The 27221-nt window shown below is 44.5% G+C and overlaps 1 protein-coding gene across 1 annotated transcript in view; it reads right to left on the bottom strand.

The window, feature by feature from the left end:
- The window catches only part of SCARB2 (scavenger receptor class B member 2), a 187580-nt gene that overhangs the window by 58748 nt on the left and 101611 nt on the right, over window positions 1-27221 (bottom strand). Inside the window, exons 6-7 of the mRNA XM_030190578.1 lie at window positions 18889-19008; window positions 11595-11773 (exon numbers count right to left, since the gene is read on the bottom strand). Of these exons, the coding sequence (XP_030046438.1) occupies window positions 11595-11773; window positions 18889-19008 (299 nt within the window). The remainder of the gene's footprint in view (window positions 1-11594; window positions 11774-18888; window positions 19009-27221) is intronic.

Raw genomic sequence — 27221 nt, 5'->3', positions numbered from 1 at the left:
TGTGTTTTAGAGCATTAGAACAGTGCTACTCCTGTTGGGATCTGGGATTCCAACGACTGCCAGATAAGTATTGTGGTTTTTGCATTTGACTGCTATTGCCAATTCTGAAATTGCTACTGCTGCTAGTAAATGGTTGCTAGGGACATTGTTATAAGCCTTTAGCAGTTACATGAACATTATCCTATTGTAATGCTGAAAAGCCGTTTTTCTATATAGTGGACTTTTTTCTGACCTATGATTATGGAGAAGCGTGCCTATTTGGACTATTATTAGTTGCTGTGGCATGACTTCTTGTTGGCTGAGATATTTTTTCTCCACAATTTTTGTTCTTATTGTTATTTCAACATTACAGTAGAGAGAGTGGATTTTTCAGTTTTTTAATTTCAATAACCCCAACACTGACTAGGTAAATGTAACATCAGGGCATGCAAAGAAGGTAACATTTCTTGAAGAAATCAAGGACTGCTTTATGGAGCAGCCAACAAGAGGAGGAAAAATTCTAGGCCTAGTCGCTAGTGGAGCATATGATCTGGAGCAGCCGCTGCTTAATAACAGTGATCATAATACGATTAGAAGTGATATAAGCTCTGAAGTACACACAGGAAATTCAATACGTTAGCATTTAACTTTCAAAAAGGAGACTGTGATAAAATGAGAACGGTAAAAAAAAAAAAAAAAAAACTTAAGAGGAGCAGCTGCAAAGGTCAAAAATTTGTATCAGGAGTGGATGATGTTCAAAAATACCTTCCTAGAAGCCCAGGCCCGTTATATTCCATGTATTAAAAAAGGTGAAAGGAAGGCCAAACGACAGCTGGCATGGTTAAAAAGTGAGGTGAAGGAAGTTTTACAGCTAAAAGAAAATCTTTCAGCAAATGGAAGTAGGATCCAACTGAAAATAATAAGAAACAGCAAGTCAAATGCAAAACGTTCATAAGGAAGGCAAAGAGGGACTTTGAAAAACAGATTGCGTTGGAGGCAAAAACACTTAGTAAAAAAATTTTTAGGTATATTAAAATCAAGAAGCCGGCAAAAAAAATCATTTGGTCCGCTAGATAATCGAGGTGAAAAAGGCGCACTCAGAAAGCCATACCGAAGAGATTAAATGAATTCTTTGCTTTGGTCTTCACCGAGGAAGATTTGGGAGAGATACCGGTTCCAGAAATGGTATTCAAAGCTGACGAGTTAGAAAACTGAATGAAATCTCTATAAACCTGAAAGATGTAATGGGGCAATTTGACAAACTGAAGAGTAGCAAATAGTCTGGACCAGATGGTATTCATCCCAGAGTACTGATAGAATTGAAAGATGAACTTGCAGAACTATTGTTAATAATATGTAATTTATCTTTAAAATCAAGCATTGTACTGGAAGATTGGAAGGTGACCAATGTAACGCTGATTTTTACAAAAAGGTTCCAGAGGTGATCTGGGAAGTTTAGACAGGTGAGCCTGATGTCAGTGCCAGGCAAAATGGTAGAGACTATTCTAAAGAACAAAATTAGAGAGCATTTTCAAAAATTTGGATTAATGAGTCAAAGTCAACATGGATATAGTGAAGAGAAATCTTGCCTCACCAATCTATTACATTTCTTTGAAGGGGTGAACAAACATGTGGATAAAGGTGAGCCGATTGACATTGTGTGTCTGGTTTTTCAAAAGGCGTTTGACAAAGTACCTCATGAAAGACTCCAGAGGAAATTGGAAAGTCATGGAATAGAAAGTAGTGTTCTATTGTGGATTAAAAACTGGTTAAATGGTCAGTATTCTCAATGGAGAAGGGTAGATAGTGGGGTTCCTCAGGGGTCTGTGCTGGGACCACTGCTTTTTTTTTCTTCTTTTTTTATAATTATTTCTTTATTCATATATTTCAATATATCATCACAATACGTGAGTATGCAATCAGCATTTATACAAGAGGCAAAAAAGAAATAAAAGGAAATATCATTAACAGCCTTTCTGTCCACAAGTTTAGGAAATTTGGAATCCAAGAATTTAGAATTAAAAAATAAAACATATAGCAATAATTACGAACTAATGGTTACAACCTCTGGTTCAGACCCCAGCCTGCATTTAGGGAGGGCACACAACATTCAATTCCACTCTAGCATCTAGAAGGGACCACTGCTTTTTAATATACAGTGGACCGCCGATTATCCGGACTATCATCTGCAGAGGGTGGCCCGGATAATAATAAATCCGGACAATTGGACATACCAAATTTCTGTAAAGAAAACAAGATTACAGCATTGCATATTAAACAATAGTTTAATTTTCATCAATGTGTTTGCAGAAAAAAGTATAAAATACTGTAGTTTTAATCAAAAAGTACTGTTTTTAAATAAAGTACAGTGCTGTATTTCTTGTACATACAGTATATACACTACTGTACACTAAAAATGCAAGTAATTCAAGGCCGATTTTCGTTTCTCTACTGCAAGATCACGTGGAGGGGTATAATCGAAAGGGACGCCCAAGTTTTGCTGAGGACATCCTCGCAAAATGTCCCAGTGGAGGGGCGGGGAAACCCGTATTATCGAAACAAGATGGAGGTCCCTAGACTTGGTCATTTCTGATTTTCGGCGATAATGGAAACCAAGGACGACCATCTCAGAAACGACCAAATACAAGCCTTTTGGTCGTGGGAGGAGCCAGCATTCGTAGTGCACTGGTCCCCCTCACATGCCAGGACACCAACCGGGCACCCTAGGGGGCACTGTAGTGGACTTCACAAATTGCTCCCAGATACATAGCTCCCTTACCTTGTGTGCACCACTACCATAGCCCTTATGGGTGAAGAGGGGCACCTAGATGTGGATACAGTGGGTTTCTGGTGGATTTTGGAGGGCTCACATTTACCACCACAAGTGTAACAGGTAGGAGGGGGATGGGTCTGCCTGCCTGAAGTGCACTGCACCCACTAAAACTGCTCCAGGCACCTGCATACTGCTGTGATGGACCTGAGTATGACATTTGAGGCTGGCATAGAGGCTGGCACAAAAGATTTTTTTTTGAGGGTGGGAGGGGGTTAGTGACCACTGGGGGAGTAAGGGAAGGTCATCCCTGATTCCCTCCAGTGGTCATCTGGTCAGTTTGGGCACCTTTTTGTGGCTTGGTCATAATAAAAACAGGACCAGGTAAAGTCATCCAAGCGTTCGTCAGGGACGACCTTTTTTTTCCCATTATGGGTCGAGGACGCCCATGTGTTAGGCATACCCACGTCCCGCCTTTGCTACGCCTCCGACACGCCCCCATGAACTTTGGTCGTCCCTGCAATGGAAAGCAGTTGGGGACGCCCAAAATCGGCTTTCGATTATGCCGATTTGGGCGACCCTGTGAGGACGCCCATCTTCTGATTTGTGTAGAAAGATGGGCGTCCTTCTCTTTCGAAAATGAGCCTGATAGTCTATTCAGAAAAATGAGTTGTTTTGAACCGCTTTCTTCCCGCTTTTCCAGCTAAGCCATCACTGTATTTAAACATTCAAAGGCTTCTTCATGTGTCAGTCCCGTATCAGCATCAACCTGGTGATCATCATCAGTTTCTGATTCTTCATGTTCTTTGTCCTGTACTGATTCCACGATTTCATCATGATCTGATACCCTGGATCATTTGCATCACTGCATATCCATTCACTGACATTCTCAACATCACAATCAGAGCAACAAGGAACCTGTACAAGATCTCTGGTAATTTTTTCAAGGACATCTTCTTCTTTTCCCTCTCCGGGGCTTTCAGGTTTGTTTAGAATTATGTTCCACGCGTTTTTCAGGGTTTGTTTGTTTTTTGTTTTTTATTGATGAAGAGTAAATACAAAACAAATGATATTCAGACAGTCAGTGTCATCTGCATCATATGTGTTCTACTATTGACCCCCCCCCCCTAATCCCCATCTTCCTCTAACTTAGCCCACTATCTTGTTTTATGCAGTCAAATATAAGAGTGAGACCGATGTTTGTTATGTGCTAGTAACAACTGGCAGACATTGACTCTACAAAATGATGTCTTCTCTCAATTAGAAACCTGGTAAAGTCAAGAGTACTAGGAAGTATACAGCATCAGCAAGCAAAATCCCTATGTAACAAAATCATCTCCTCCCCTCCCTGTTACTGCTCCGTGCTCTACCCATTCAGTGCAAAAAATTTAATATTCTACTGCGTGCCACCGCCGTCAGGGAGTCCCAAAAGGGAGACCACCGATGACAAAAGTAATCCCCTCTACACAAGGACAGGTCACCCACCTCTCTTCGTTCCATTGAACAGAGGAAAATCATCCTAGATCGCCACTGGGAGAGAGCCGGGCCGTCAGGAGCTATCCATGAGTGTAGAATTGTTTTCTTCCCCACCAGGACTGCTCTCTTTAGAAAGGCCTTCAGCCCTCCTGGAGGAGACTGTGAAAAATGGAACTTATCAAACAGCAACATCTGCCTTTTATGCCAAGTAACTCCCCAGAGACTGGACACAAAACCACAAAGCTGTCTCCAAAATTCCACTACTCTGGGACAGCTCCAAAACATGTGTCCTAGGTCTGCTGGAGCATGTCCACACTTCAAGCATTTATCATCTTTCCTCATAGCTGTTCTCCATGCCCTTTGTGGGGAAATGAACATCCGTGTAAGGAACTTATAAGAAGTCTCCCTCAACGTCACATTTTCCGTTACTGTGGGAATATTCAAAATGCATGCCTTCAAATGTTCAGGCTGGAGGGTCCCTTCCAGGGTTTGGTTTTTAACATGATTCCAAGCATCAGCAACCATGTACAAACAAGTGTCGTACAAGTCAAGGAAAACCTCACAACTCATCCATGCTTTTTTTTGGCTTCTGTACAACAACGGAAGGTTATGTATGTTTTTGAATGCATAAGGATTTTTAAATTTACTAATCAGCAATAACTCCAACTTATGACTACCAGTTGCATTTTCCCCAATCAAGAGTGTGACAGATTGCTCCTTATGACTAATCGGTGATTTACTGGGGGAGTGATTTCCAGTTCAGACCTGTTTCATCTGCATTATAAACACAATCAGGGTCATAGTTCTTAATAAGGCCATTAAACTGAAGAACAAAGTCATTAGCTGATGGCAAATTTGCAGAAAGTTTCTCACCAAGGTTTTCAATTTGCCTTATTCCGTGGCAGTGGTTGAAATTTCGAAGCCATCCAGTGCTGGCTTTGAAGTCTGAATCCCCCTGAAGCTGCTTATGGAAAAACATTGTCTTTTCAGCTAATAGTGGCCCAGAAATAGGGTGGTCCAATGATCTTTGTTGCAGGAACCAAAAATATAGAGTTTTATCAACTCCCTTCATCTTTTCAAAAACTGGGATGTAGTTTACAATAGCATCACTTTGTCTTTTTATGTCAGATATTGTTGATGTTCCTACACCATAATCTTCTGCCAAATGTTTCCCTGACACTCGCTTTCTTAATTTCTCCACAGTATCAATTTTCTCTTTTAATGACAACATGTCTTTTTTGATTTTTTTTTCCATTTCCAATCAGTGATAGCAAGGCTGTTTACTCTGCCACGTCCCCGCAAGCAGAATAGCAAAGCTGCTTCCTCTACCACGTACCCATAAGCAGCGATGGAAAGGCTGTTTCCTATGCCACGTCCCCGCAAGCAGCGATAGAAAGGATGCTTCCTCTGCCACAACCCCGCAAGAGCAAGGCAGAAAGGGTTTTTTCTGCTGCGTATGAATCTGGAAAAGGCCGGAAAAGGAAAGGGCAGGGCTTATCTCTGCACAGACCATGAGGATTGGCTGGGAAGGTATTGGCGGATAATGGGTCCAGATAACTGGAAATCTGGATGATCGGCGTTCGGATACCAGCGTTCTACTGTATTTATAAATGATCTAGAGATGGGAGTAACTAGTGAGGTAATTAAATTTGCTGACGACACAAAGTTATTCAATGTTGTTAAATCACAAGAGGATTATGAGAAATTACAAGAGGACCTTAAGACACTGGGCATCCAAATAGCAGATGATGTTTAATGTGAGGAAGTGCAAAGTGGTGCAAGTGGGAAAGAGGAACTCGAACTATAGTTACGTGATGCAAGGTTCTACATTAGGAGTCACCGACCAGGAAAGGGATCTAGATGTCATCGTTGATATAGATTGAAACCCTTATCTCAGTGTGCGGCGGCAGCAAAGAAAGCAAATAAAATGTTAGATATTATTAGGAAAGGAATGTAAAACAAAAATGAGGACGTTATAATGCCTTTGTATCGCTCCATGGTGTGACCGCACCTCAAATACTGTGTGCAATTCTGGTCACCGCATCTCAAAAAAGATGCAATGGAATTACAAAAGGTACAGAGAAGGGCAACAAAAATGCTAAAGGGGATGGGATGACTTCCCTATAAAGAAAGGCTAAGGCAGCTAAGGCTCTTCAGCTTGGAGAAAAGATGGCTGAGGGGAGATATCATAGAGGTTTATAAAATGAGTGGAGTGGAACAGGTAGACATGAATCACTTGTTCACTCAATTCAAAAATACTAGGACTAGGGAACACGGAATGAAGCAAACAAACCAGAGAAAATATTTCTTCATTCAATGTGTAATTAAATTCTGGAATTTGTTACCAGAGAATGTGGTAAAAGCAGTTAGCTTAGCTGGGTTTAAAAAGGGTTTGGATAGCTTCCTAAAGGAAAAGTACATAGGCCATTATTAGGATGGACTTGAAGATCCGCTGCTTGTTTCTAGGATGTCAAACAATTGTGGACCGGCACTCTGTCCAATTACACATAAGTACATAAGTACATAAGTAGTGCCATACTGGGAAAGACCAAAGGTCCATCTAGCCCAGCATCCTGTCACCGACAGTGGCCAATCCAGGTCAAGGGCACCTGGCACGCTCCCCAAACGTAAAAACATTCCAGACAAGTTATACCTAAAAATGAGGAATTTTTCCAGTCCATTTAATAGCGGTCTATGGACTTGTCCTTTAGGAATCTATCTAACCCCTTTTTAAACTCCGTCAAGCTAACCGCCCGTACCACGTTCTCCGGCAATGAATTCCAGAGTCTAATTACACGTTGGGTGAAGAAAAATTTTCTCCGATTCGTTTTAAATTTACCACACTGTAGCTTCAACTCATGCCCTCTAGTCCTAGTATTTTTGGATAGCGTGAACAGTCGCTTCACATCCACCCGATCCATTCCACTCATTATTTTATACACTTCTATCATATCTCCCCTCAGCCGTCTCTTCTCCAAGCTGAAAAGCCCTAGCCTTCTCAGCCTCTCTTCATAGGAAAGTCGTCCCATCCCCACTATCATTTTCGTCGCCCTTCGCTGTACCTTTTCCAATTCTACTATATCTTTTTTGAGATACGGAGACCAGTACTGAACACAATACTCCAGGTGCGGTCGCACCATGGAGCGATACAACGGCATTATAACATCCGCACACCTGGACTCCATACCCTTCTTAATAACACCCAACATTCTATTCGCTTTCCTAGCCGCAGCAGCACACTGAGCAGAAGGTTTCAGCGTATCATCGACGACGACACCCAGATCCCTTTCTTGATCCGTAACTCCTAACGCGGAACCTTGCAAGACGTAGCTATAATTCGGGTTCCTCTTACCCACATGCATCACTTTGCACTTGTCAACATTGAACTTCATCTGCCACTTGCACGCCCATTCTCCCAGTCTCGCAAGGTCCTCCTGTAATCGTTCACATTCCTCCTGCGACTTGACGACCCTGAATAATTTTGTGTCATCGGCGAATTTAATTACCTCACTAGTTATTCCCATCTCTAGGTCATTTATAAATACATTAAAAAGCAACGGACCCAGCACAGACCCCTGCGGGACCCCACTAACTACCCTCCTCCACTGAGAATACTGGCCACGCAATCCTACTCTCTGCTTCCTATCTTTCAACCAGTTCTTAATCCATAATAATACCCTACCTCCGATTCCATGACTCTGCAATTTCTTCAGGAGTCTTTCGTGCGGCACTTTGTCAAACGCCTTCTGAAAATCCAGATATACAATATCAACCGGCTCCCCATTGTCCACATGTTTGCTTACCCCCTCAAAAAAATGCATTAGATTGGTGAGGCAAGACTTCCCTTCACTAAATCCGTGCTGACTTTGTCTCATCAGTCCATGTTTTTGTATATGCTCTGCAATTTTATTCTTAATAATAGCCTCCACCATCTTGCCCGGCACCGACGTCAGACTCACCGGTCTATAATTTCCCGGATCTCCTCTGGAACCTTTCTTAAAAATCGGAGTAACATTGGCTACCCTCCAGTCTTCCGGTATTACACTCGATTTTAGGGACAGATTGCATATTTCTAACAGTAGCTCCGCAAGTTCATTTTTTAGTTCTATTAATACTCTAGGATGAATACCATCAGGTCCCGGTGATTTACTACTCTTCAGCTTGCTGAACTGACCCATTACATCCTCCAAGGTTACAGAGAATTTGTTTAGTTTCTCCGACTCCCCCGCTTCAAATATTCTTTCCGGCACCGGTGTCCCCCCCAAATCCTCCTCGGTGAAGACCGAAGCAAAGAATTCATTTAATTTCTCCGCTACAGCTTTGTCCTCCTTGATCGCCCCTTTAACACCATTTTCGTCCAGCGGCCCAACCGACTCTTTGGCCGGTTTCCTGCTTTTAATGTATCTAAAAAAGTTTTTACTATGTATTTTTGCTTCCAACGCTAATTTCTTCTCAAAGTCCTTTTTATGCACAGAGTGTACAAATGCAAATATGATAACCCTAGGGGCTATAAACTAAGGTGAGGTAGAGTCTCATATGTAATTCACGATAGTATTTCTTTCACTCAACAGGTGAACAAGCACACACAAACGTTTGAGGCAGCAATCGGATTTGGTGGCACTCCCCCTTGACAAAGTGAATACGAAACGGGGACCTGTCGGGGTTTAAGAGCGCACCAACCTGCCTAAGATAAGTGCAGTGTGCTTTATTACATTACTAGTAAAAAAAGGCCCGTTTCTGGAACGAATGAAAGGGCGCTAGCAAGGTTTTCCTGGGAGTGTGTATGTTTGAGAGAGAGAGCCAGAGTGAATGTGCAGGTGTGTGACAGAGTGAGACTGTCTGTGTGACAGTGTGTGTGTGAGAATGAGAGTGTGTGACAGGGCCCCCTCCCCTGTTCCTAATGCTCCTCACCCCGTTCCCTCCCCTCCTTTTCCTCCTCCTTCCCACACTTTTGGGTTCCTTAAGGCTTTCAAAAGTCTATGTACCCCCGTGGCCCTAACGCCCAGTATCCGGATACCCCACCGCTTTCCTCCTCACCCCTCCCCCAAGATGTAATACTTTCACGTCCTTCATTTTTTTTTAAAAGTGTCCTATCTACCCTGTGTACAAATGCCTGGCATTCAGATTGTGTTTCTCTCGTAAATTTTCATTTCTTTCATTCATTCAGAACTTGCCCCCCACCCCCGAACACTTTTGGTTCCTTCAGTCTTTTAAAACTGTCCTATGTACCCTGTGTGCTAATGGCCAGCATTGAGATTGTTTTCCTGTCCCAAATTTGCATGTCTTTCAGTCATTCACAACTCCCCCCCCCCCCCTTCTCCAGTTTAACACTTTTGTTTCCTTCAGTCTTTTAAAACTCTCCTATCTACCCTGTGTCCTAATGGCCAGCATTCAGATTGTTTTCCTTTCCCAAATGTTCATGTCTTTCAGTCGTTCAGAACTCTCCCCCCCCCCCCCCCCCCATTTAACACTTTCGGTTCTTTCAGTCTTTTAAAACTCTCCTTTCAACCCTGTGTCCTAATGGCCAGCACTCAGATTGTTTTGCTTTGCCAAATTGTCTGTCACTGAGGTCAGTGCGTGCCTGCCTAGCAGACCACTTCCGGCAGGCACGGTCCCAAGCACATCCTGTTGAAGGCAGGGGCGTATCTGAACTGCGGCGGTAGGGGGGGCCAGGGCCAGAGAGGGGGGGGCACATTATAGCCCCCCCCCCCCGCCGCCGCCGCCGCCGCCATTGCCGATCCCCCTCCCCCCAGCCGCTGCCATTGCTAACCCTCCCCCTCCGTTGCTCGCCTACCTTCGCTGGCGGGGGACCCCAACCCCCGCCAGCCGAGGTCCGCGTCCTCCTGCCGCTGCCGGCTGCCTTTGGTCCTTTCATTCTTCCATTGAAGCTGGCGCCGACGAAAAAGTTTCTTTTGAATCTGACGTCGCTGCACGTTGCACGTTGTACGTGCAGGACGTCAGACTCAGAAACAATTTCTGAGTCTGACGTCCTGCACGTACAACGTGCAGCGACGTCAGACTCAAAAGAAACTTTCGTCGGCGCCAGCTTCAATGGAAGAATTAAAGGACCAAAGGCAGCCGGCAGCGGCAGGAGGACGCGGACCTCGGCTGGCGGGGGTTGGGGTCCCCCGCCAGCGAAGGTAGGCGAGCAACGGAGGGGGAGGGTTGGCAGCGGTAGGGGGGTCCAGGGCGAAATCTGCGGGGGCCCAGGCCCCTGAGGCCCCACGCAGATACGCCCCTGGTTGAAGGTGAGAATTATTATATAGGAAGACTGTTGTACAAGTCACTAGTTATCCAGTATTTTTGTTAGCAGATTTAGGATGGTGGAGGTTGAGTCAATGATTAAAAATTAAAAATAAACACGAATAAGTGATTCACCTGTTGAGTGAAAGAAATACTATCGTGAATTACATATGAGACTCTACCTCACCTTAGTTTATAGCCCCTAGGGTTATCATATTTGCATTTGTACACTCTGTGCATATTTTTTGTTTCTAGGATGAGCAGCATAGGATGTACTGTACTTTTTTGAGATCTTGCCAGGTGCTTTTGACCTGGATTGGCCACTGTTGGAAACAGGATGCTGGCTTGATGGACCTTTGGTCTGTCCCAGTATGGCAACACTTAGGTACAAATATCATAAGCCCTCCAGAAATAGGGAACTTACCTAGTGGCGTATCTAGTTGTTTGCCATCCAGGGTGGGTCACCGCTGCCCCCTCTGAGGAGCATCACACCCCACCCTCTCTTCCTCTTAGCAAGGGTGACACCAGCCCCCTGCCCTTAAACAGGAAGCAACATCAGAGGGGGCAGGAGACCAGCAGAGCTGACAGCCGCACGACTGCTCCTTGCACCCCCTTGTTGCTTGCTCCTGGGGTGAACTGCCCCCACCGCCCACCCTTGTTACGCTACTAAAATTACTTAATGTACCTGAATATAATGCAACTTCAGCTACTACGAAAAAAAAAATGTGAGAGAAATCTAAATATACAACTACACCAACGTACACACATAGAAGGGTAGGCATAAACATTCAGCTATAACCACTAAAAAAAAAAATACCCTGTTCATATGCAGAAACTTTACGGTTTTATTTCCAAAAACCTTTTCTCATTTTGTGCACAGGGCAAATATTTCTAAAGTGGGACCTTTGTTGATAATGTATAACAGGAGAAGTAATATATTGACCTCCCTATCCCCCTTTCCATAGCAAATGTTTAATGGGCTAGGGAAAATTGTATGTATTCCAGTGGCAAAGCCTTTTTTTTTTTTTTTTTTTTTTAATTCTCGAATTGTGGAAATTACAGGTCTTGGTAGCTTGTTATAATCAGGTAAGTGATAAAAGAAAAATACTTGCCCATTTTCTCTTACCCTGCATACACGTACTGACATTCAGAATGCCTGTGCCAAGGCAGTTGCCTGCTGGGACACAGAATCCAGCATTATCTGGGTTTATAGTCACGTTAGCAAACAGCTTTGATGGTGGCACAAACCGGTAAGCTGTGATCCCCTTGACGCTTTGAGAACTTTGATAGGTTATATATATCGATCTGCAAAAAGTAGATAGAATGTACTAACTGAATCTGGAAGATACAGCATAGCAGACATAGCAAAAACAGATGCAGCTTTTTGGCCAGGAAAGTGCAGTTTCTTACCTGTAATGGAGGTTCTCTGAAGATAACGGAGATGCAGCCACATATGATGATATTATCCATGACAGATTCAGTGTTGGAGCTCTCCTCCAGCTCCTCCTGAGCATGCATCAGCCTTCCCGCACTGGCAGTGATCCCTCCTCCCTCAGTCTGTCACTAGCAGAAATACCAAGTCCTTTCCAAAGATGTCAAGGGGAAGAAAAAGTATGGCTGCACTTCCTTGCTACTTATGGAGAATTCCTGTTACAGGTTAGCAGCTACACTTTCTCCACAGGCAAGAAGAGAATGTGCAGACACACTTATGATGAGTCACTAGCTAAGGGTCATTTTCCAGTTGTATAGAAGTGTTGTAGCAGGCAAATAAATTGGCTGAAGTCAGTATCCCTAGCAGAGACCACATTTAGGCTTTATACTTTGTAAAGGTATGGACCGAAGACCAAGTGGCAGCTCTGCAAATGTCTGTGATGGAAGAGGCCCTGGGATTAGCCATGGAGGCTGCTATGGCACAAAGTAGGTGTGGCTCAACTTTTGGAGGGGAAGAATCATCTGCTGGACAGGGACAGAAAGATACACATTCTGATAACCAGTTAGGGAAGAGAACATTTCTCTGGGTAAGTGAACATTTTTTGTGCTCTGTGCTTTGGTGATTTAAAGGCTGGGGTTTAAAAGAGGTAAGGTTGGTTTATTAATAAAGTCAGAATAGTCTCCCTACCCTTTTCCCTATAGTTTTAAATTTTGAACTAGAGCATACAGCATTAACAGATAGCCTCTAGAAGGCACAGCAGGGCCTAGTTCAGTTCAGTGCAATGCAAGGGATGGTACGAGAGGCAACAGTGTTGGATCAGCTGGGACACAGTGACCATAACATGATCAAATTTGAACTGATATTAGCCCTCTCCTCAAGTCACTTCACTGGCTTCCTATCCGTTTCCGCATACAGTTCAAACTCCTCTTATTGACCTATAAAAGTGCATTCACTCTGCAGCTCCTCAGTACCTCTCCACTCTCATCTCTCCCTACATTCCTCCCGGGGAACTCCGTTCACTGGGTAAATCTCTCTTATCTGCAACCTTCTCCTCCACTGCTAACTCCAGACTCCATTCCTTTTATCTTGCTGCACCATATGCCTGGAATAGACTTCCTGAGCCGGTACGTCAAGCTCCATCTCTGGCCATCTTCAAATCTAAGCTAAAAGCCCACCTTTTAGATGCTGCTTTTAACTCCTAACCCTTATTCACTTTGTTCAGAACCCTTATTTTATCATCCTGACTTTAATATTCCCTTATCTCTTGTTTGTCCTGTTTGTCTGTTCTAATTAGATTGTAAGCTCTGTCAAGCAGGGACTGTCTCTTCATGTTCAAGTGTACAGCGCTGCGTACGTCTAGTAGCACTATAGAAATGATAAGTAGTAGTAGTAATATCTGAAGTGAAGTCACTAAAGAAATTTACTGTAGCAGCATTCAATTTTCAAACGAGTGACTATGTCAAAATGAGGAAAATGGTTTTAAAAATGCTGAAAGGGTCAGCCACAAAGGTTAGGACTATAAATTAGGCATGGACGTTGTTTAAAAATACTACTGTGGAAGCCCAGACCAGATGTATTCCACATATTAACAAAGGTGAAAAGAAGAGCAATCGACAGCCAGTGTGGTTAAAAGCTGATGTGAACGAGGCTATTAGAGCCAAAAGAGCATCCTTCAAAGAATGAAAAAAGAATCTAAAAGAAGAAATAAGAAGCAACGTAAGTAGTCAAACTAGATGCAAAACACTGATAAAGAAGGCTAAAAGAGAATATGAAGAAAACCTTGCTGTGGAGACAAACTCATAGTAACACCTTTTTCAGGTACATCAGAGGCAAAAAGTCTGTGAGGAAGCATCAGACTGTGAAGGAGCAAAAGGTGCACACTCAGGAGGGAGAAAGCCACAGCAGACAGACTGAATGAATCTTTGCTTTGGTATTTACAGAAGATGTAAGAAATCTACTTGTACCAGAAATGGTTTTCAAGGGTGACGATGCAGAGGATCTGAAAGAAATCTCAGTGAACCTGGAAGGCTTACTGAGCCAAAATGACAAGTTAAAGAGTGATAAATCACCTGGACCGAACGGCATACAACCCAGAGTACGGAAATAACTCAAACAAGGCATTGCTGATCTGTTGTTAGTGATCTGTAACCTGTCATTAAAATTATCCACAGTACCTGATGACTGGAGGGTGGCCAATGTAACACAGATTTTTAAAAAGGGTTCCAGGGGTGATCCGGGTATTACAGACTGGAGAAAACAGTGGAAAGTATTCAAAAGAATAAAATTATGGAACACATAGAAAAACATGGTTTAATAGGACAGAGTCATCATGGGTTCAGCCAAGGGAAGTCTTGTCTCATCAATTTGCTTTGAAGGTGTAAATAAACACGTGGATAAAAGTGTATCTAGATTTTCAGAAAGCTTTTGACAGCGTTCCTCACGAGAGACTCATGAGAAAATTAAAAAGTCATGGGATAGGAGGAAATGCTCTTCTGTGGATTAAGAATTGGTTATTGGACAGAAAACAGAGGGTAGGGTTAAATGGCCATTTTTCTCAATGGAGGAGAGTGAATAGTGGAGTGCCGCAGGGATCTGTAGTGGGACCGGTGCCATTTAATATATTTATAAGTGATCTGGAAGCACAGAACGATGAGTGAAGTGATTAAATTTGCAGATGACAGAAACCATTGAAAGTTATCAAAACACATGCAGATTGTGAAAAATTACAGGAAGACCTTAGGAAACTGGAAGACTGGGTATCCAAATGGCAGATGAAATTTAATGTGGACAAATGCAAGGTGATGCACACTGGAACGAATCCGGATCATAGTTACCTGGTGCTAGGATCCACTTTATGAGTCAGCACACAAAAAAAAGATCTAGGTGTCATTGTAGACAATACACCAAAATCTTCTGCTCAGTATGCGGAGGTGGCCAAAAAAGCACATAGGATGCTAAGAATTATTAGGAAAGGGATGCAAAATAATACCAAGAATATTATAATGCCTCTGAATCGCTCTATGGTGTCACCTCACCTTGAGTACTGCATTAAAACCTGTTTACTGTATCTCAAAAAAGATATAGCAGAATTAGAAAAGGTTCAAAGAAGAGCAACCAAAATGATAAAGGGGATGGAACTCCTCCCACATGAGGAAAGGCTAAAGACGTTAGGGCTCTTCAGCTCAGAAAAGAGAGACAGCTGAGGGGGGATACGATTGTGGTCTATAAAATACTGAGTGGTGTAAAACGGGTAAAAGTGAATCGATTTTTCACTCTTTCAAAAAGTACAAAGCCCAGGGGACACTCAATGAAATTACATGGAAATACTTTTGAAAGAAATATTTCTTCACTCAAAGAATAGTTAAGCTCTGGAACTCGCTTCCGGAGGATGTGATAACAACGGTTAGTCTATCTGGGTTAAAAACAAAAAGTGTGGACCAGTTTCTGGAGGAAAAGTCCATAGTCTGTCATTGAGATGGACATGGAGGAAACCACTGCTTGCCCTAGGACTGATAGCATGGAATGTTGCTACTAACTGGGTTTCTGCCAAGTACTTGTATCCTGGATTGACCACTATTGAAAGCAGGATACTGGGCTAGATGGACCACTGGTCTGACCCAGTATGGCTATTCTTATGTTCTTATGTGATTGGGGACCAGTAAGCCTGGGTTATTAGGGCTGAAGGTGATAAAAGGCGAGGCATGGTGTGATTCATTATAGCTTTCAGATACAAGCTACCTTTAGTAGCTCATGGTGTAAAGGGTCTGCTCTGCTCCCAAAGTGTGCAGTACCAAGAAAAACGGGGAACGCAGTGGATTGCATGAGATGAAAGTTGAAGACTACTTTGGGAAAGAACCCTGGGTGGGTATGGAGAACAACTCTGTTGAGGAGGAATTGTAAGTAGGGTGAGTAGGTAATCATTCTTTGAAATTCGCCAATGTGTCTTGCAAATGTTATTGTGATTAAGAAGACAGTTTTACAAGTTAGGTGCTTGAGGGAAGCTAGGCTGAGAAGCTCAAATGGCAATAGCATGCATGACTTGAAAGAGGACAAGGTCAAGATTCCACACTGGTGCTGGAGAGTGAAGAGGGGGACTGAGATTAGTGAGAACTCCCATGAAACAAGCAGTGCTTCTCAAACATGACCCCAGATGACTGTTTTATTTATTTGGGATCTTGCCAGGTAGTTGTGACCTGCATTAGCCACTGATGGAAACTGGATACTGGGCTTCACAGACCTTCAGTCAGTCCCAGAATGACGATGCTTATGTAATTAACAATCAAAAACAAATAGCAGGCCTCCCTATCTCCTTCCCTGAGGTGCTCAGGCAGATTGCTATGATCACTACAGTACTGCTACTGGTAGCATCGGTGATCAAGGCAAGTGGAACTTGCAAGGGATCACTGGACCGTGGGGAGGGCAGGAAAGACACTAGAACCACTTTGGGGTTGGAAGGGAGAGACACAGAACCTGGCTGCAGGAACAATGGGGGAAGAGAGGTGTAAATGCTCCTCTGCTGGACCTTGGGGGGAGGGGGAAGTGCTGGAGGGGGAGGGGAGTAACAGATGTTGACCAGCTGGTGGGAGAGAGAAAGAGAGAGAGAGAGTGTGTGTGTGTATGACTGAGGAGAAGGGGAAGAGAGGGGGAGAAACACTGAACCATGAAGAGGTGGTGGGAATTCAGGCATAGGAACAGGGATACAAAGGGGAAATACTGGACAGACAAGGAATAAGGACACACAGGGACAATGGTGGGCACATAGGGGATGGGATAAGGACAAAGGGGCAATATTGAGCACAGGGGAGCAGACAGGGACACAGGGCAAGGCTGAGCATGGGGTGGGGGTGGATAGGGCACAGGGACGATACTGGGCACAGAGGGGAGGGGATAGGGACAGGGGGGCAATATGGGACACAGCTGAGCATGGGAGATAGGCTGATCATGGAGAAGGGGGACAGGGCCATGGGGCAATGCTGATCACATGGGGAGGATGAGTGACACAGAAGGAAAATGCAGGATAGGTCAAGATAGGAACATAGAGGGGTTAATGCTGAATATAGGGGAGGATAGGGACACAGAGAGCAGATGCTGAACATGGAGAAAGGGATAGGGACAGAGATATAGAGTAGAGATGTTGACAAGATGAACAGGGACTCTGAGAAAAGATGAAAAGTGGACATCGATAGAGAGGAAATGTCAAATGGTCAGGAGGTCCTGCAAAGACAGAGAAAAAAAAAAGAGAGAAAAGCAGAAAAGAGATACTGAGACCAAAGCGAAGAAGAAAAATAAAATGCTCAAACGTAGAAAAAAAGTATTTTATTCTGAATTTCTTAATTGGAATATGTTAGTTTTTGGAAATGTGCATCTCTGATATTTTGCATTTCTCTTTCTCTGTTACTGATGTGTGCGGAGTCTGACCTCGAGGTTTCCAGTTCATTTTTTTGCCTTCACATCTTTATTATTGATCTGTGGTCCTTTGTTTCTTATTTGTTGAGGGTCTGTCTGTGTTTTGTGTGTTTGACCAAGGAGCAGTATTCTGCTATCATGTAGGGTCTGTGTAGAGATTCTGTTCCAGTCCTGTTTTGTTTTTCACCACTAGGTAATGAATTGGTGTTTTAGGTCTTAGACACCGATCGCCTATATCCATAGCTCTTTTGTTTGATGTTATTTCAGAATTACCGTCAAATTAGAAAGTGTGTGTATTTTAGGAGATTTTAATCTGACTTTTGATCCTGAGCCAATTTTATTTTTCGAATAGAATATTGTTTGATAAGTTTTCTTCATGTAATTTTTTTATTTTATAGTTAGTAAGGCAATCTACACATTCTGCAGGCCATGTTTTAGATTTGGTGTTTGTATACCATGTATTGAATAATTTTGTGATGTCTTCTCCAATTGTTACAGAAGAAACACTGGTTCTAGGTGGTTTAGCAAGCAAGGAGTACAGTGAGACATTCACAAAAGGGTTCCCTGAGCTCCTTTCCTGTCACAGTAGCAGCTAATGAAAATTGTATGCAAAGCTATTATAATAAACTAATTACTATACAGATGTGCATGCAAAGCAATGTACAGCCATTTTCCGAGCGATGCCCAGAAGCAGCCCTTACCTTTACCATTGAAAATTTAATGTGTGGTCAGGAGCTAGCGGTACTGCCTGGTGGCTGGCTGAAGAGCGCTATCAGAGCTGCAGATGTCCTGCCGGGCAAACGTTCTCTTGGATCTCCCACCGCCACCCCTGCTTCTCCTACACTATGGACTGGACGGCTGTGCATTACAAACAGGATGCTATCTCTTCCTTGGATTTCTTGTCCCCAAGAACCACAGAAGATGAGGCTGCATGCAGTGAACTCCATCCAAGCGTTATTGGTATTGCAGTAAGGGGGTGGGAAGGCATTTAAAGAGGCTTTTTCAGAGGTTTGTGCCTCAGAGCCCATCCGCCTCCTTCGGGCTTCACAATCTCTGCTGGAAATGGGCTCCCTTTGAGCTGTAATTCCCCCTCCCCTACCTATCAAGCTTTTCCGCTGTCTCTTGAAAAGTCCCAACAGTGGGTAGTTTACCTAGCCCTGTTCTCCCTTAAGGTGGCTCCTTCATCTGCAAGGGCTGTGGGAGCAAAACGAGGCTTGTGCTTATAAAAAAATTATTTAAAAGGCTACTCCTACTGCTTTCATACATGCAGAAGTTATGAACATTTTTAGGGACTAGTCATGGAAATATATTTTTGAACCGCATCTTATTCTTTCAAACTGTATGTACAATTTTACATTATAATTCTTTTTTTTTTTTTTTGCAAACTGCTTTAAAATCCTTTGTGGTTATAGCTAACATAAGGGATAATTCTGCCATAAGATCAACTGTGAAGGCCAGTGTTGTTTGTGCCAGTGGTGGCTCTACTTGAGTGGACATCAAATTATGGCAAGGAAAAATACTTTTGTTGCAATAAGATTGGAACAGGTTTACCTTCTAGTTCTAATGTTTGTGCTTTTCTTACCTGCAAAGATCTGATACAAACATATAAAGAGTTTCCTCTTTGCTTATTAAGGGGTGGAATGAAGTCCCATCAGTTCCATTTATCATATTGCATGTATCTGATGTCCACCAATGGAGTGTTCTTCCATAAAACAAATGACAAAAGAAAAAATTACAGAATATATCTATTTAAAAACCTAACATCACTAGATCAGTTTTGAACAGATATGATATTGAGAAATAAATCCCATTTAAACAATCTAGGAGGCAATTTTGAAGAGCCCACATGGTAAGCAACATAGGTGGACAGTGTTTGCACATGTGCACTGCATCCTATTTTCAAAAGGATTCCAGGAGCCCATTTTCTTCTGAAAACCAGCAAGCTTGAAGCATGTGTGCAAAATTTAGCTAACTAGTTTCCACCTGCTATTGGTGCAGATAGGTAAATGAGGACAAAACAGCGTGTCCACATTTGAAACACTGACATTTATTCCTGGAGGAATTCTGCATACAGTATTTTACAATTCTGCATTCTTTATTGTAATTTTTTGTGTTGAATTCTCCCATCATAAAGTCCTGGCTTTATCCTGCCCCAGGCTTGATACCTTCAACTTTCTCCTTGATCAGGTATCTCAGAAGAGGGACAGAGGCAGTGGTGATATGTTTGCCAAGTTACCAACCTACAACTTTTTGAATGTACCTCTATTTCTCCACTTTAGCTAGAGTGGAAGATGGAGGCTGCCATCGTCACTGACCTGATACTTTTTTCTATTAAATTACAACTGAGCAGATAGGGGAGGATGAGAACAAGAAGAGAAAGAAGGGAAGGGAAACGAGAGGGACAACTGATCCTTTCACTCACCCAACAGCACATTCTCTCTTCACTCTGCCACACCCCTTGTATTCTCTCTCACCATGCGTAGTCTCTTATCTGTTCAAACATTTTTGCCTCCTCACATCCCATCACCCATCTTGCCCCTCTCCCCTGTTCCCCCTGCCTGAGAACTGCCATATTGGGAATGGTATTATAATGTTCTAATGAACAGAAAGCTATATTCCACTGCGTCACCACCAGATCCGTTCAAACTTGTGATTTATGACCATTGGCCAGCAGGTGGAGATAGAAAGGACAGAACTGTGTTGAGCCTATAAGGACCCTGTGCAGCTCTCACAGTCCAGTACTTTTGTATTTCCAGTGGGTGCTGGATGGTTGCTGTGAGGTTCCAGATGGCTTCTGACTTGAGGCCCACTCTTGGTCTGGTCAGTCCCCAATTGAGCTATAGGGGTTCTGAGCAATTCTCACTGCCTTCGTGAGGATACGTGGTGTTCTGGGTTTCTTCCCCTAATCCCTTCTTTGGTCCATTCTCCTCTCTGGCTACTGACTACTGCTATGTCTCTGAGGAGAATATTTATCTTTGAATCTGATGATTGAGTAAAGACAGTCTTAAAAGGGACAAACGAGTACAACTGTGCTGTGCCTTGTACTGTGGAGGTTTCCTGTGGGACATTAGCCTAATTTTCCAGGGCCCTTATCCATTCCCTCACTGCTATATTAATGGTGGCGCTGGATGAGGTAGTTAAAAGATGTACCCAATGCAGCAAAGAGCACTCAACTATGAATAAATGTGCTTCCTGCCGGGGGGTGGGGGGCAGGGAGCCCTCTGGTACTGATCAGGAGGTGCAGGAAGATCTGAGGGAAACCTCCTCAAGCAATACCACAGCGAGGGCTAAGGGATTTTTACTGCCCAAGGCAGTCTGTTCTTCTGTTCAAGCCAAGGGAACAGCAGCCATGTCCGTTTCCTGTGTGGGGAATCTCTCGTGTGTGCATGAGATACAAGTGCCATCTTTGAAGCAACTTGAATCGAGGCAGTTAATCTCCCTGGAACACAAGTCCTTTTTTCACACCAGAGTTGATTTTATTAATGCATCAAGTCTATTTGCTTAAATTAAAATGGCTGGGCAGGATAAATCTTCATAATCTATTCCTAAATTGCAGCATGCTCAGAGCTCAAGAAAAGAAAATACAGAGCCTATCCATTCTTTTACCCTATCTGTGTCTGCTATCTCTGGGGCAGCAAGATCTTCCTTGTTTAGAGAGCACATAGAAGCAGAAATTTTCTCAGAGGAGGAAGATGATCCCATACTGCTTAGCTTGTTCTGCAAGGAACAGCTTTCTTCCTCTTACAAGACTATAACATTATGTCAGGAACCAGGGCTCCTTCTATGATCTTTCCTGTTCATGATGCTATTCAAGACCCGATTTCCACTGAATGGAATTTTCCTGATGCTGTCTCAAGGTAGCTAAGATTAGGTTTCAGAAGTATCCTAATGTTCTTGATCAGAAGGAACAGATCCAGCAGCTGAAAGTGAATTTCTTGGTAACAAGGTTTACAAAAAAGACTCTCTGTAGAAGGAAGTAGGGCTCTCAAGGATCTTCTGGATAGCACAGTTGAGGCTATCTTGAAACAGTTCTTTAATGTCACAGTTTTAGGTCTTTAGGCTTCTATATGCTCTGCATTTATGGCCAGATCTTGTCTTATGTCCTTTCAGAAGGCATTTGAAATGAATAAGGATTCAGAAATCTGGAATCAGGATAAGAGGGCACATCTTGAAGCATGACAGTCTTATATGGCAGATGCCATTTATGATTTGGTTCATGCTTTGTTTCGGTCAATGTCTCTTTCAGTAGTGGCTAGGCAAATGTTATGGTTGTGAAACTGGGCAGCAGATTCAGTATACAAATCTCATTTTGGCAGACTGCCCTTTAAATGGAAATTACTCTTTGGAGATTTGGAAAGAATGGTTAAGGATTTAGTGGAGATCAATCCTTAGTGCTTCCTCAAAGGATTAGCCCAAGTCATCATCTTGTTATTCCTCTTCCGATATAGACCTATAAACTCCAAGGATTGTAGACCATTATAGTCAGCAAATCAGGATTCAGTCAAGGTAGACCTCCTTTTGGAGGGGACAAAAGAGTAGATTCTGAAGGGGCATGCCCCTCTTTCTCCTCTCATACCAGCCTATAATTGGGTTCCAGTTCAGTCCTCGGAAACCAATAATGGAGGTCATCTCCTTCCTCAAGGAGTGGATTAATATCACATTGGGCCAATGGGTCTTAGAGATTATAAGAGAAAGTTAGAATTCTTCTAGGGGTCTCCCTGCAAAGACCACCAAGCATCGAGCAGTTCTCTCTACTAGATCTAGGGGCAGTGGTACCTGTACCAGCCTCAAAGCAGGGACTAAGAAGGTACTCAACCTATTTCATAGTTTCAAAGAAGGAAGGTTCCTTCCATCCTGTTCACAATCTCAAGAAGGTAAATTATTGCTTGTGAGTTTCTCATTTCAGGATGCAGACCCTTTGCTTAATCATCACTTTAGTGTGTCCAGGTGAATTTCTCACAGCCTTGGACCTAAAGGTCATTTATTTCTATATTTCCAACTGGTCCCCTCATTAGATGTTCCCGAGGTTTGCGATTCTAGGATACCATTTTTAATCCAAGGCCATGCCTTTTAGTCTAGCCACAGTGCAAAGAACCTTCTTCAAGGTCATGGTGGTAGTAGCAACCATCCTTTGTCAGCAAGGGATTCAGGCTCATCCTTATCTGGAAGATTCCCTAATCAGAGCATCTACGTTCCAGGAGAATAAGAAAAATAATGAGGAAGGTGATTTAGGTACTGCAGTCCTTGGCATGAGTGATCTATTTCATCAGCAGCAGATTGCTACCTTATCAGTCCCTGGAATATTTGGGAGTCAAGATCTCAAAAGGCAGAAGCTACAATCACAAATACAACACCTCCTTCAGCAGCCCAAGTCCTCTGGCCTGAGATTACATGCAGGTCCTCAGTTCAGTAGTAGCAACCTTAGATGTGGTTCCACGAGTGAGAGCTCAAATGCAGAACTCCCTCCTATGTCATTGTTCCCCAATAACCTAGGATTGAGGATTCCACCTTATGTGGACATCTTGGGTAAAGGCCAGTATGTACTGGCGGTTGTAGGCCAGGAATCTCAAGTAAGGGATGCTGCTATTGGTCTTGGATTGGATAACAATTATCATGGATGCCAATCTTTTAGGATGGGGAGCTCACTGTTGGAATCAGATGGCTCAAGGGATTTGGTCCTTGACAGAAGAAGCTGGTTGATCAATCAATTGCAATTGAGAGCAATATGAGAGGTCCTTCTTTCTTTTGCCAGTCAGCTGGAAGGAAAATCAGTCCAAGTCTTCTCAGACAATGCCACAGCAGTGGCATATATGAACAGGCAAGGAGAAGCTGACAGTGTCATAAGAACATAAGAGTAGCCATACTGGGTCAGACCAATGGTCCATCTAGCCCGGTATCCTGTTTCCAAACAGTGGCCAAGCCAGGTCACAAGTACCTGGAAGAAACCCAATTAGTAGCAACATTCCATGCTACCAATCCTGGGGCAAGCAGTTGCTTCCCCATGTCTGTCTCAATAACAAACTATGGACTTCTCCTCAAGGAACTTGCCCCAAACCTTTTTTTAAACCAAGATATGCTAATCACTGTTACCATATCCTCCAGCGAAGAGTTCAGGAGTTTAACTATTCATTGAGTAAAAAAATATTTCCTCCTATTTGTTTTAAAAGTATTTCCATGTAACTTCCTTGTGTGTCCCCTAGTCTTTGTACTTTTGGAATGAGTAAAACAAAATCGATTTACTTCTACACCACTCAGGATTTTGTAGACCTCAATCATATCTCCACTCATCCGTCTCTTTTCCAAGCTGAAGAACCCTAACCGCTTTAGCCTTTTCTTATACGAGAGGCATTCCATCCCCTTTATCAATCTGGTCTATCTTCTTTGAACCTTTTCTAATTCCGCTATATCTAGCTGTGGAGGCACAGTTCCTCTTCCTATGGACAGAGCAGCATTTCAGCATTCTATCAACACCTCATATTGTAGGGGTCAACAACTGTCAAGCAGACTACCTAAGCCATCATTCTCTTGATCTGGGGGAAAGGGTATGATACATACCTGTAGCAGTTGTTCTCCGAGGACAGCAGGCTGATTGTTCTCACGACTGGGTGACGTCCGCGGCAGCCCCCACCAACCGGAAATAAGCTTCGCGGGACGGTCAGCACGCAGGGCACGCCCACCGCGCATGCGCGGCCGTCTTCCCGCCCGTGCGCGACCGCTCCCGCCAGTTGAATGACTAGCAAAAAATATGAAACACACAACTCCAAAGGGGAGGAGGGAGGGAAGGTGAGAACAATCAGCCTGCTGTCCTCGGAGAACAACTGCTACAGGTATGTATCATACCCTTTCTCCGAGGACAAGCAGGCTGCTTGTTCTCACGACTGGGGTATCCCTAGCTCTCAGGCTCACTCAAAACAAGAACCCAGGTCAATTGAACCTCGCAACGGCGATGGTATAACAGAAATTGACCTACGAAGAACAACTAACTGAGAGTGCAGCCTGACCAGAATAAAATCGGGTCCTGGAGGGTGGAGTTGGATTTACACCCCAAACAGATTCTGCAGCACCGACTGCCCGAACCGACTGTCGCGTCGGGTATCCTGCTGGAGGCAGTAATGAGATGTGAATGTGTGGACAGATGACCACGTCGCAGCCTTGCAGATCTCTTCAATAGTGGCTGACTTCAAGTGGGCCACTGACGCTGCCATGGCTCTGACACTATGAGCCGTGACATGACCCTCAAGAGTCAGCCCAGCCTGGGCGTAAGTGAAGGAAATGCAATCTGCTAGCCAATTAGAGATGGTGCGTTTCCCGACAGCGACCCCTAGCCTGTTAGGGTCGAAAGAAACAAACAATTGGGCGGACTGTCTGTTGGGCTGTGTCCGCTCCAAGTAGAAGGCCAATGCTCTCTTGCAGTCCAATGTGTGCAACTGACGTTCAGCAGGGCGGGTATGCGGCCTGGGGAAGAATGTTGGCAAGACAATTGACTGGTTAAGATGGAACTCCGACACCACCTTCGGCAGGAACTTTGGGTGGGTGCGGAGCACTACTCTGTTGTGATGAAATTTGGTATATGGAGCATGAGCTACTAGGGCTTGAAGCTCACTGACCCTACGAGCTGAAGTAACTGCCACCAAGAAAATGACCTTCCAGGTCAAGTACTTCAGATGGCAGGTATTCAGTGGCTCAAAAGGAGGTTTCATCAGCTGGGTGAGGACGACGTTGAGATCCCATGACACAACAGGAGGCTTGATAGGGGGCTTTGACAAAAGCAAGCCTCTCATGAATCGAACGACTAAAGGCTCTCCAGAGATAGCTTTTCCTTCCACACGATAATGGTAAGCACTAATCGCACTAAGGTGATTCCTTACTGAGTTGGTCTTGAGGCCAGACTCTGATAAGTGCAGAAGGTATTCAAGCAGGTTCTGTGCAGGGCAAGAACGAGGTTCTAGGGCCATGCTCTCACACCACACGACAAACCTCCTCCACTTGAAAAAGTAACTCTTTTTAGTGGAATCCTTCCTAGAGGCAAGCAAGACCCGGGAGACACCCTCAGACAGACCCAACGCAGTGAAGTCTACGCCCTCAACATCCAGGCCGTGAGAGCCAGAGACTGAAGGTTGGGGTGCAGCAACGCTCCGTCGTTCTGCGAAATGAGAGTCGGAAAACACTCCAATCTCCACGGTTCTTCGGAGGACAACTCCAGAAGAAGAGGGAACCAGATCTGACGGGGCCAAAAGGGCGCGATCAGAATCATGGTGCCGCGGTCTTGCTTGAGCTTCAGTAAGGTCTTCCCCACCAAAGGTATGGGAGGATAAGCATACAGGAGGCCGGTCCCCCAATGGAGGAGAAAGGCATCCGACGCTAGCCTGCCGTGTGCCTGCAGTCTGGAACAGAACAGAGGCAGCTTGTGGTTGGTCTGAGAGGCGAAAAGGTCCACCGAGGGGGTGCCCCACGCTCGGAAGATCTTGCGTACCACTCTGGCATGGAGCGACCACTCGTGCGGTTGCATGACTCTGCTCAGTCTGTCGGCCAGACTGTTGTTTACGCCTGCCAGGTACGTGGCTTGGAGGAGCATGCCGAACCGACACGCCCAACGCCACATCCCGACGGCCTCCTGGCACAGGGGGCGAGATCCGGTGCCCCCCTGCTTGTTGACGTAATACATTGCAACCTGATTGTCTGTCCGAATTTGGATAATTTGACAGGACAGCCGATCTCTGAAAGCCTTCAGTGCGTTCCAGATCGCTCGGAGCTCCAGGAGGTTGATCTGCAGATCCTTTTCCTGGAGGGACCACAGACCCTGAGTGTGGAGCCCATCGACATGGGCTCCCCACCCCAGGCGAGATGCATCCGTCATCAGCACTTTCGTGGGCTGCGGAATTTGGAATGGGCGTCCCAGGATCAAATTGGTCCGGATGGTCCACCAGAGCAGTGAAGTGCGGCAACTGGTGGAGAGGCGGATGACATCTTCTAGATTCCCGGTGGCCTGGAACCACTGGGAAGCTAGGGTCCATTGAGCAGATCTCATGTGAAGACGAGCCATGGGAGTCACATGAACTGTGGAGGCCATATGACCCAGAAGTCTCGACATCTGCCGAGCTGTGATCTGCTGAGACGCTCTGGTCTGCGAAGCCAGGGTCAAGAGATTGGTGGCCCTCGCTTCGGGAAGGTAGGCCTGAGCTGTCTGGGAATTCAGCAGCGCTCCTATGAATTCCAGAGACTGAGTTGGCTGGAGATGGGACTTTGGGTAATTTATCACAAACCCCAGCAGCTCCAGAAGTTGGATAGTGCACTGCATGGACCGGAGGGCTCCTGCCTCCGAGGTGTTCTTGACCAGCCAATCGTCGAGATATGGGAACACGTGCACTCCCAGCTTGCGTAGATAGGCCGCTACCACCACGAGGCACTTGGTAAACACTCGTGGGGCAGAGGCGAGCCCAAAGGGCAGCACACAATACTGAAAGTGCCGTGCGCCCAGTCGGAATCTGAGATACTGTCTGTGAGCTGGCAGTATCGGGATGTGAGTGTATGCGTCCTTTAAATCCAGGGAACATAGCCAATCGTTTTTCTGAATCATTGGCAGAAGGGTGCCCAAGGAAAGCATCCTGAACTTTTCTTTGACCAGGAATTTGTTCAGGCCTCTCAGGTCTAGGATGGGACGCATCCCCCCTGTTTTCTTTTCCACAAGGAAGTACCTGGAATAGAATCCCTGCCCTTCCTGCCCGGGTGGTACGGGCTCGACCGCATTGGCGCTGAGAAGGGCGGAGAGTTCCTCTGCAAGTACCTGCTTGTGATGGGAGCTGAAAGACTGAGCTCCCGGAGGACAATTTGGAGGCAGGGATGCCAAATTCAGGGCGTATCCGCACCGCACTATTTGGAGAACCCACTGGTCGGAGGTTATGAGAGGCCACCTTT

This window comes from Microcaecilia unicolor, chromosome 2, assembly GCF_901765095.1.
Source record: "Microcaecilia unicolor chromosome 2, aMicUni1.1, whole genome shotgun sequence".
In the NCBI taxonomy this organism is placed as follows: Eukaryota; Metazoa; Chordata; class Amphibia; order Gymnophiona; family Siphonopidae; genus Microcaecilia; species Microcaecilia unicolor.
This window is presented reverse-complemented; position numbering and strand designations above follow the sequence as displayed.